Source organism: Squalius cephalus, assembly GCF_949319135.1.
Source record: "Squalius cephalus genome assembly, chromosome: 24".
Lineage (NCBI taxonomy): Eukaryota > Metazoa > Chordata > Actinopteri > Cypriniformes > Leuciscidae > Squalius > Squalius cephalus.
The window spans coordinates 900,682-912,336 of NC_137145.1; the positions used below are offsets into that span (position 1 = coordinate 900,682).

Consider the following 11,655-nt stretch of genomic DNA (forward strand, 5'->3'; position numbering starts at 1 on the left):
GTTAGTTATATTTTGTTGTTATGATTATTTCATTGATTTATCTTTGGTTCATATCAGATAGCGTTGGTTTAACATGTGTTGTAGTTATTGTGGTTTGTTTATATATTATGTGTTTTGTTTACCCCCTTTTGTGTCAGAATGGCCTGATAAGCCACTATATAAGTTTTCCCCATGTCTCAATCTAATAGGTCTGTTTTGTTTGTCCAAGTTTGAGTTGTTCAGCCTATGTTAAGGTTATGTTACCTGAGTGAAGTTCTGTTTAGTTGACCTCTTTTATGGGCCCAGAATTTTCTGTTATTCTATAAATTAGAGTTTTTTTGTTTTGTTTTTGTAAATAAAAACCTTTTTTCTTGAAAACCTATTTTCTGACTCCTCATGCCTACCAGCTTGGTCTCTCACAATGTGTCTTCCTACATGTTTAAAAAAAGGAAAAGCTACACACTCCATCAATTAGGGTTAGAAAAACTCTTGCCAAACATATAATATCCTAGAAACATAATAATCACTGCGATAATGATCCAATCGTAGACTCGTAATATATTTGCCTAGTTAAATCCAAACAGCGACTTGTGTATATTATATATTAGCCGTTATCTGCTTATAATTTATAAATTATATTTATTTATTTTAGGATGACTACCAGAGAATAAGGCTTGTATAGAATATTTTTTCTCATTTAATGTTTTATTTGAAAAGGAATAAAGAGAAAAATCTGTCACATGGACCCTTTAATACACAGATAAAATGTATAAATTATTACAGAAACAACTCTAAACTCATTAATTAATTACACATTGACTGTTTATTCATGTCACATGAATATAATCCATTACTTTCTGCAAAATGGAAACTCTTAAAATGCGTTTCATTTTTCATTGGTAGTTGTGAGGTGGATGTGTCCAGCGACGGGACAAAAGTTAAAGTTTAGCTTGAGCTTCATCTTACTGTGGCGTCTTGCTGTGGCTACAACAGAAATAAGACACACATTTACATAAATCAACACTACAAATGGTACAAATAATCTCAGAAAAAAATATATATTTCTGTCAGTGAAACGACTCACATAATCCATCTTGTAACACGAAAGAAAAGACTGTTTAGTATCTGTTGACTAGTTGATTGACTACTGAGGAAAAAAATGTCCTCAGTAGTCAATCAACTAGTCAACAGATATATTTGCTGATGAAATTGAGAAGACTTGAGAAACTTACTGGCAGATTCTCATATTCAGAAGAGCCCGACTGGGGAATAGCAGGTCTGGGATGGACAATCTATGGCAAAAACACATTGATTATTTATTATCTGACTTTTGAATGCACAAACTCTTTTGCACATGTAGTTTTTGATATTTCTCTTACTGTGAGTGTATCGTAGAGGTCAGATGATCTGGACTTGAGGTCAAGAGCTGCATATGTGCCTTCACTGGGATCAGGTCTGGGATCGCTCTACAGGGAAACAGAGAGAAGGATTCACCATTTTAAATTTAGTAATTAATTAATTAATGTAATTAATTTCAAATTGTTACCATGACAATCAAAAGTGTAATCACTCCACAGTCTCTACTCATCAAACCATGTACAATCCTGAGTATATACAGTATATATATATATATATATATATATATATATATATATATATATATATATATATGTGTGTGTATTAGGGCTGTATACCTTGGAGAACCTGGCGATACGATACATACCTCGATACACAGGTCACGATTCGATACGTACCTCGATACAGAGCTGTCTCGATACGATTTGATATAATGTGACACGATTCGATACGATTCAATAAAAATACATGGGCCAGAGCCAATTAGTTAATGCTGAACACATTTACTCAACAAACAAAACTCTGCATTTTTCTTCAATTCATTAAAGACAAAAGTGCATTATAACAAAGTGCATTTTGCTTAAATATTTGCAACTTTAAGTGCTCTGATTAATTGTACACAAATTGTATTAATCTGGAAATTACCACAAGTCAACATTTAACTTTCCAAGGGTACAGTCTGAGCTCACACAAGCACAAAATCTTCTTATTATTATTCTTCTTAAGATTAACTTCTTATTAAATCTTAAATAAGGTGGATATCCGTCTAACACGTCCCAATAAACGAGCGACAGCAGGAAGCTTCAGTGCACGCTGCGAGGCAAGGTTTAAAGTGTGAGCGAAGCACCTGAAATGCAACATACCGGCAAGCTCCGCTGCGACGCTCATATTTGCGGCGTTGTCAGTCACAATAGCTGGGTCTTTGGATACGAGGTCCCACTCCTCCAGCGGCGCTTTCAATAACTCTACAATGTTTGACCCCGTATGGCTCTCGTGCATGGCTCGCGTTTGTAAAACGTGCGACATCAGTTCCCACTCCTCGTTAACATAATGGCAAGTGATTGTAACAAAAGCTTGTAATAAAATCTTCGACATTTTCCATGAGTTTTTTGAAACTCGCGGGCGCCGCTGCGCCCCCTAATGGCTGGGCGGAGTATCGATACTAAGGGCTAGAATATCGATACTGTATCTTTTTTTATTATATCTGTATGTATCTAAGAATCGATATTTTGAGCACACCCCTAGTGTGTATGTAACGATCACCAGTGAGAGTGCCTGGGATTACCATCAACCAACCCGGACAATCACCACACATCCACAGACTCCATTCCCCATAATCCTCATTTCAGACTATCATCCATTATCACTTTCACCTGTGGCTCATTACCTTGTTTACTCACCCTATAATAGCCTGATTTTCACATTCATTCTCTGCAAAGTCTTGTTTAGTGTTTGTACTGCAATTCTGAGCGTTTGTCTGTTATTCCCGTGTTCTTGGTTTTGATCTCTGCCTGTCCTTGGATTTTACTTTTTGCCTGTGTCCCCTGTGACCCCGTGACGCTGCGTCCCTGTGACCTCTGTGACCTCTGTGACCCTGTGTCCCTTGTTACCCTGCGACCCTGTGACCCGTGTCCCTCTGACACTGTTACCCCTGTGACCCTGCAACCCTGTTATTCTGTGACCCCTGTGACTGTTATTCCCGTCCGTTACCCTGTGACCCCTGCGACCCTGTTACCCTGTGTCCCTTGTTACCCTGCAACCCTGTGACCCGTGTCCCTGTGACCCTGTTACCCCTGTGACCCTGCAATCCTGTTATTCTGTGACCCCTGTGACTGTTATTCCCGTCCGTTACCCTGTGACCCCTGCGACCCTGTTACCCCTGTGACCTCTGCGACCCTGTTACTCCTGCGACCCTGTTACCCTGCGACCCTCTGTCCCTGTTACCCTGCGACCCGTGTCCCTGTTACCCTGCGACCCTGTTACCCTGTGACCTCTGCGACCCTGTTACTCCTGTGACCCTGTTACCCTGCGACCCTGTTACCCTGCGACCCTCTGTCCCTGTTACCCTGTGACCCTGTTACCCTGCGACCCTGTTACCCTGTTACCCCTGTGAACTCTGCGACCCTGTTACTCCTGTGACCCTGTTACCCTGCGACCCTCTGTCCCTGTTATCCTGTGACCCTGTTACCCCTGTGACCCTGCAACCCTGTGTCCCTGTTATTCTGTGACCCCTGTGACTGTTATTCCCGTCCGTTACCCTGTGACCCCTGCGACCCTGTTACTCCTGCGACCCTGTTACCCTGCGACCCTCTGTCCCTGTTACCCTGCGACCCTGTTACCCCTGTGACCTCTGCGACCCTGTTACTCCTGCGACCCTGTTACCCAGCGACCCTGTTACCCTGCGACCCGCTGTCCCTGTTACCCTTCGACCCTGTTACCCTGTGACCCCTGCGACCCTGTGACCCCTGCGACCCTGTTACCCTGCGACCCGTGTCCCTGTTACCCTGTGACCCTGTTACCCCTGTGACCCCTGCGACCCTGTTACCCTGCGACCCGTGTCCCTGTTACCCTGTGTCCCCTGTTACCCTGTGACCCTGTGACCCCTGCGACCCTGTTACCCTGCGACCCGTGTCCCTGTTACCCTGTGTCCCCTGTTACCCTGTGACCCTGTGACCCGTGTCCCTGTTACCCTGTGTCCCCTGTGACCCTGTGACCCCTGCGACCCTGTTACCCTGTGACCCTGTGACCCCTGCGACCCGTGTCCCTGTTACCCTGTGTCCCCTGTGTCCCCTGTTACCCTGCGACCCGTGTCCCTGTTACCCTGTGTCCCCTGTTACCCTGTGACCCTGTGACCCCTGCGACCCTGTTACCCTGTGTCCCCTGTTACCCTGTGACCCTGTGACCCCTGCGACCCTGTTACCCTGCGACCCGTGTCCCTGTTACCCTGTGTCCCCTGTGACCCTGTGACCCCTGCGACCCTGTTACCCTGCGACCCGTGTCCCTGTTACCCTGTGACCCTGTTACCCTGCGACCCGTGTCCCTGTTACCCTGTGTCCCCTGTGACCCTGTGACCCCTGCGACCCTGTTACCCTGCGACTCGTGTCCCTGTTACCCTGTGACCCTGCAACCCCGTGTCCCTGTTATTCTGTGACCCCTGTGACTGTTATTCCCGTCCGTTACCCTGTGACCCCTGCGACCCCTGCGACCCTGTTACTCCTGCGACCCTGTTATTGTTTGGACTGATTACCTGGTCTTTTTTAACCTCTTGCCTGTCTTTGGATTACCCTCTGTTCAAATAAACTGCATTTGGATCCTCAAGCTTCGTGTCTCAGAGCAGTACGTGACAATATATGTGTTCTACATGTGCAAAGAAGCTGTAATTGATTTATTAGTATCATTCTGTGGTTCTTTGGCCATCTCACCTCATACTCGTGTATTGCAGATCTACAGTTTATCCTTTTCTTCCGACTGTTAAAAAGAAATGGAAACAAGTCATTTCATTGTTTTGTGCAATATTCAAATGTTCTTTTGCATTAGTCTAAAAGCAAATTATATTACTCTTTGTTGATACATTTTTATTTACATTGCATATAGTATGATGGTGATCATGATAGTGAATATTGCACATGCCACTGCGATCACTACCCAGACGAGCAAACCAACATTACTATGATCTGAAAGAGGGAGGAGATCATAATTAAATCTACACACTAAGAATGACACTAAGACATTCTGTGGTGGGTCTAAAGCAGAAATCAGTCAATGTTTAGAGGATTTAATGTCACAGTTACTGACCCATCATGAACTCACACATGACGTTTAAAGTCACAGCATCAGAGTATTTCTCTCCATGTTCATTGCTGGACTTGCACTTGTATTCTCCACTGTCATTAGAGCTGATCTTTGAGATGCTGTAGATTCTTCCAGATCCTACAAGCGTTCCTCCTTTAATCCAGCTGATTTCTGCAGGAGGGTTTGAGTCACTGCTGCAGTTCAGAGTCACTGAATCTCCCTCCACTATTACACCAGATGGACTGATGGAGATCTCAGCATTCCCTGGAGGATCTACAGGAGAAATATCTGAAATTTCATTTTTAATCTTCAGACTTCAGACCACAGACTTCAGACCCGTCTCAGAATAGCTCAGAAGATGAGAAGATTGTCCTCTTGTAATCTGCAATTGGTGAGTAGCTACTTTTGTGGCTCAAGCCCCTGATTATTGTCAAATGCCCCTGATATTTGTGAAGATTCACTCATATTATAAATGTCAAATAATATAGATTTTAATATAAATTCTTGCACTTAATATAAATTTTTCACCCTAGTGAAGTGGTGATGAAAAATAGGTTGTTAACAAAAAAAAAGAACAAAAAAAAAATTAGGTTTGTTATAATGCATTACACAGACATCTTGATGGCTCGTCTGTTTTTTAAAATGCCATGTCAGCTCGTCTTAGCACTTTTTTTCTATTTTGTTCACAGTTTTAAAAGCACAAACTCATTCCTTAATTTAGCTCACTGCAGTTTTAAAGCCCTCATTATCTGTTCCATAGACATAATCAATACATAGATGCATATGTCTACGGGATTGTCAGTCTGCAGGATTCAATAAACCGTTACTGATTCAAAGCACTGATGAGGAAATAACAAAGATGTTCAGAGAGATTGATAACATCTGCCTAATAACTCATTTACAATGTAACATTTTAAATGTATAGCTTTATGGTTTAATGGAAAATACATAAAATGCAATAAATGCAGGATGTTGAAGTTATTGATGCATTTAAAAATGTTCTTAACACCCCCTCTGAACTGTATGATGTTATTATACACTAAATAAAACAGACACTCACACATGACATTGATCTGAACAGCAGGAGAGATGAGAGTGTGTCCGTCTACAGCACAGCTGTATCTGCCTGAGTCCTCTCTTCTCACTGGGTTGAGGAGGAGTGTGTTCCTGAGGTTAGTTAATATCATCTGTGTGTTTCTGTACCAGATGAATGTGTGTCTGTCAGTCGGAGCGCAGCTGCTTTTACATCTCAGATTGACTGGATCTCCCTCTGTCACTCTCTCAGGAGACTCCACCTGAAGATCTGAACACAACACACACATTATATCTAGTGCTGCTGTCATACACTGATTATTATTCAACATAATGCAGAAGAAGAGATGAACCTCATCAGAGTCACCTGTGACAGTAAGATTCACTCCTGGATCACCAGTCCATTTTCCATCAGGGTTATCAGTGATGAATCTGAAATAGTACATGTGTGAATCCTTCAGTGTCACATGACTCAGTCTGACGGTGCAGTACTGGTGTTTATCTCCCAGATACTGAAGCCTCTGACTGTATTCAGGGTCCTCAGACAGATCTGGAGGCTCTTCATCATCTATTACTAGTGTTTTGGTCCAGAACACTTTCATGATCTGATTTCCTCCAGGGTATTTATAAGTGCATCTCATAATCACTGATGAGTCATTTAGTGCACAGATGTGTGAAGGACTGTAACTCACACCCCAATCATTAACATCACTCCACCAGCTACACACTCCTGAAACACAACATTCACAAGGAAACAATGATGGGAAACAAACAACAATAGATGGACACACACATGCCCATCTGAGAGTTAAAGAGGGCCATAAACATCACTCCGGCTACAAACTCCTGAAACACACATTAAAGGGATAGTTCACACAAAAACGATTGTTTCATAATTACTGACCCCTCGTGTTCATCACATTCTTTTTTTTTTACACATTAAACACATTAAAAACATGAATATAATCATTATTGATGCACATGTTTAATATTTTACATTAATTCCAATCAGAAGAATTTAAACATTCATCTAAAGTTATTATTCTTTTTAATTTTAGCTCTGACTGCCTTTATTTTTTTACTTTATTTGGATGATTTTTCTTTCACAGAAATGTGTTTGTGAAAGGGGTTTTAACAGGGGGTCCGCACTCATGATCTGAAAGAAAGACTTTGAAAAGTGACTAAAGAACAATAAAATCTTCTCCAGCACGAGCGACTCACCGTGAATCATGAGCAGAAACACCAGAGGAAGAGGAGGAGCCTTCATCAGTGACATCACTACACAGGATCACACACACACACACACACACACACACACACACACACACACACACACACACACACAGACACAGACACAGACACAGACACACACACACACACACACACACACACAGACACACACACACAGACACAGACACAGACACAGACACACACACACACACACACACAGACACACACACACACACACACACAGACACAGACACACACACACACACACACACACACACAGACACACACACACACACACACACACAGACACACAGACACACACACACACACACACACACACACACACACAGACACACACACACACACACACACACACACACACACACACACACACACACAGTGAGCATTATAAAAACAATCTTTAGCTTTAAAACATTTCCATAAACAATTTTTCATTGAGAATATTTCCTTTTGATTAGGTGAGTGGTTTCTACAACAGTAAATAGACTATAGACTGACTATATTCACTCAGTGACCAGCGTAACTCTTACCGTGTTCTGGCGAGTCTCTCAGGCGTTACACTGATCAAATTTTCATGGTTAACCGTGTTTATTTCCAAATGTTTGCACAGACAGTAAATGTTTCTTCCTCTTTCTTCACTCATGCCCACACAAGCAACTTTAGACATGATTGTGGTTTTTGGTTATACAGTTTTCAACAACAAAAAGTAGAATAAGGCACTTCTCTCATCACTGTCCAAAAGTGGTTATTTGATGTTAATAGATTATATTCGTTAACATTCTCTCTTGCTACATATCAGACTTTCTGAATTTTGGTTTTTAAAATACATTATGGGGATTTTTTTTTTTTTTTTTTTTAAGACACAGACATCAAGAATCAGCATATGACTATTACTATTTTTCTTATTAACAGTTTAGACATTTAAATAAATGACAGAATGCTAGCTATGTTTTGTGGGTACTTAGTATAAATATTAATTGGTTGTCTAGCCTTGACTAAAGAACAGTGTAATAAAATTACGGAATCACAAATCTTAAAGGGTTAGTTCACCCAAAAATGTAAATTCTGTCAGTAATTTCTCCCCCTCATGTTGTTCAACCCCGTAAGACCTTCGTTCATCTTCGGAACACAAATTAAGATATTTTTGATTAAATCTGAGAGCTGATCACTCCTCCATAGGCTTCTAAGGGACTGAAACTTGCCGGCCCAGAAAAGTTATTAAAGAGATCGTTAATATAGTCCAAGTGACTCCAGTGGCTCAATCTTAAGTTTATAAAGCGGCGAGAATACTTTTTGTGTGCAAAAAACCCCAAAAATAATGACTTTAATCCACTTTTCATTTCCTTCTCTCTGGGCCTCGAGTCTTTTCACGTAGAATAACTGCTTAGCGCTTCTGTGTTGTACGTCACACGTAGGCTCACAATTGGCCGACGCTGGTCATGTGTGTGATGCGTGTGACGTACAACACAGACGCGCTACGCTAAAACACTACGTGAAATAACTCGAGGGAGATTAATTACTGACAGAATTTTAATTTTTGGGAACTAACCCTTTAATGTAATCAATCAAACCCCTTAATTCATATAATAATCTTTTATTTTAAAGAAATAACATTTTTAGGTATGTTTTGTGACAAACTTATTTGTTATCAAGCAATAGGGCATAATTTACTTTTTTTTATTACACGCATGTCATTTGTGTACTATTGCATATGATTTATGTCATAATTAATTCTTAAAACAGAACATCATAGAATACAATAACATTTAATGTAATAAAATTAGTGAACCAAAACTTATATAAAAATTTAATTAAATTACACAATACAATAATGAATTCAACTGAATTATGAGATGTAAAATATTACATTTTTATTAACAAGCAAAATGCACATCGTTTTAGGACATTTATAGAGCTTTTTAAAATACACAGCAGCTTTAAACAGACATACTCTAGTATGTCTTTACTTTCCTAAATGCTTTTGTGATAGTCCTCTGGCTATACATTGTGAAGATTAAAAAACAATTAATGTTGAGTTAGCTGTGTTAAAATATTTAATGAACTGTAAGGTTAAAGTTTTTTGAGAGCTAATGAGACACAAATAGATGCAGTGTCTTTTGCTGTATGTAAAGTCAAATCTTTAGTTTGAAGTAAATTCATGTTGTATGTGCAGTCAATTCTGTGTGGAACCAAGATGATGCAGTCAGTCAGTTTCCCCTCGGCATGGTGTGTGGTCGTGACCTGGTAGGCGAGGAGGCTGGACTTGGTGTCATGGACTGGCTTGAGGGAACTCTGCAAAACACACACACATGCTGCAACACGTCACGTGCAACTGTACACTCACAAAGTCTTTAGTGCTATGGAACATACTCACTGTTTTTATTTTGATGGGCTAGCTCGAAGGTGCAACGCAGCAGACGCTGGTAAAAGCAAACCATCCAAGACCTTTACAAAATAAACAGAAACCGCTTTAACCAGAGGAACAACTGTTGAGCAAAAATGTATTTCTTTATCCACACATACCCACAAAATGAAGTGGTTTCCCTTCTCAGGGCTCTGTCCACCAACACTTCTTGGAATAAGGACCGTGTCATTCTCATCAAGGTCCTTTAAAATATTTTTAAGTAAATAAGTAAGTAAATGTGTCCCCTGCCCCTGAAATTTATTTAATAGATTTTCATTTACCTTCAGACAAGAAATGTGACTGTCATCCACATGTTTCTTGACAGTGAAGGATCGCCACCAGAGCACGAACGTGTGCACCTGTAAAGCAGTTCCACCATGTGCTTCACAGAGCTGTGCAATCCTCGTGTCAAGAATCTAAGAGAAATAGTAGATTTCAATAAAATGTTGTTGAATAATATTAGTACATATAGGAGGTTCATGTACAAACGCCCATACAAATAAGCTGCCATTGAACGCATATGAAGAGCTCGCCTGAGTCCATAGCACTAAGTTTCATCCCAAAATTTCTCCAATCATGCAATCATGTCTATGTCTCAGCACCCTCTAACAGAATCCAAGGTTTCGAGAATATCCGAGAAACTTTATTTTTCGACCCAAAAAATCTATAAGGTGTATGTTAGAGGGTGCTGAGACATAGACATGACTGCAAGATTGGAGGCTCTAGAGCCTTCCAGAGCTGAGATATGGAGATCCCACAAAGCATTTATTCCATTGTGGCAAATAGAGACTCGCAGACAGTGAAATTTTGGGATGAAACTTGACGCTTTTGCAGCTTTTTGTTTGGCCGTTTTCTGGAAACCGGGACTAACTAGAGATATTACAAATATGTCTCAAAAATGTTATCAAACTGAAATTCTAACGTCGTCATTCAGCCATGGGAAACTTTTCTTCTGTGGTCAAAGTGTCTCGAAATCTTCAACTGTGGCCTGGCATCTCGGAAGCTGAAGGAGTGGCCGCTTTCTGTCCGTTTCCTCACTCAAAATTCTCATATACATTTCCTAGAAAAAATAATGCTTTGTAATTGTCTTACATATATAATATAATATATAACAGACTTCATTTAACTTCCTTTACTGAAAACTGAACAATTTCTGTAAACACGTTTGGATCAGTCACAAATCTTTGCCAAAGTTACTTATTGTACATTTTTACATTTAAATAAGAAATGCACAAATTTAACTCTAATATCAAAATCAAATAAAGCATACCTGTGCCTGATGCATCACCTCCTGCCATGTCTGTCTTCAGGCAGTAATAATCATGGTCATCATGAATATTCACTGAAAAAGGTTGTATATGTAATATTTTAAATTTGCCATAAACATTTACTTCAAAAAGTGGACCTTCTACTGTAATGTACTGCCCTTCTCACCACCCAGGTCACTGTCACGCCGCAGGAATGGTTTGAGTTGGGACACATTGGTTTTCTGGCGGAGAATGTTGCCTGATTTGTCTGCAAGTGTAGCGACCATGTTCTTATTCTTCAGACCAGTTTGTTCAGTTGCACCCTGACTGATGAAAAGAAGATGTGATCACTGATGTAGTGTAGCCTTTTCTCAACAAATGAAAAGAAGTCGTGACATCCCATTGCCAGATGTTCTCCAGTCCTAAAAGTAAAACAAAAAACACAATCTGTTTTTAAAAGATCTTTTAGAAAGGCATGGTCTCTTTTGAGCCTTTGCCAGTGATGCTTGATTTCTTTCAAGACAACATACTCTGAAATACTTCCAATCCCATACATAAAAAAAAAAACATGACGTGTTGGTGATATCATATTTT

The 11,655-nt window shown here is 40.4% G+C and overlaps 1 protein-coding gene across 1 annotated transcript; it reads right to left on the minus strand.

Moving 5' to 3' along the window:
* Nucleotides 1–673: 673 nt before the first annotated feature.
* On the minus strand, nucleotides 674–7,972 carry LOC307153094 (B-cell receptor CD22-like). Its single transcript, XM_079862272.1, has 10 exons — nucleotides 7,941–7,972; nucleotides 7,381–7,437; nucleotides 6,527–6,889; nucleotides 6,188–6,430; nucleotides 5,131–5,400; nucleotides 4,919–5,009; nucleotides 4,758–4,803; nucleotides 1,359–1,445; nucleotides 1,212–1,271; nucleotides 674–963 (listed from the first exon to the last, which is right to left on the minus strand). The coding sequence occupies exons 2-10, from the start codon at nucleotides 7,433–7,435 to the stop codon at nucleotides 937–939; spliced, it is 1,242 nt and encodes a 413-aa protein (XP_079718398.1). The 5' UTR covers nucleotides 7,436–7,437; nucleotides 7,941–7,972; the 3' UTR covers nucleotides 674–936.
* Between the last annotated feature and the right edge of the window lie 3,683 nt (nucleotides 7,973–11,655).

Coding starts and splice junctions, on each gene's coding strand:
- LOC307153094 (XM_079862272.1), bottom strand. CDS start 7,435: ATGTCACTGATGAAGGCTCCTCCTCTTCCTCTGGTGTTTCTGCTCATG. Junction 5,010..5,130: donor CATGTGTGAGTTCATGATGG/GTCAGTAACTGT, acceptor TCCCTCTTTCAG/ATCATAGTAATGTTGGTTTG. Junction 964..1,211: donor CTGAATATGAGAATCTGCCA/GTAAGTTTCTCA, acceptor TTTCTGTTGTAG/CCACAGCAAGACGCCACAGT.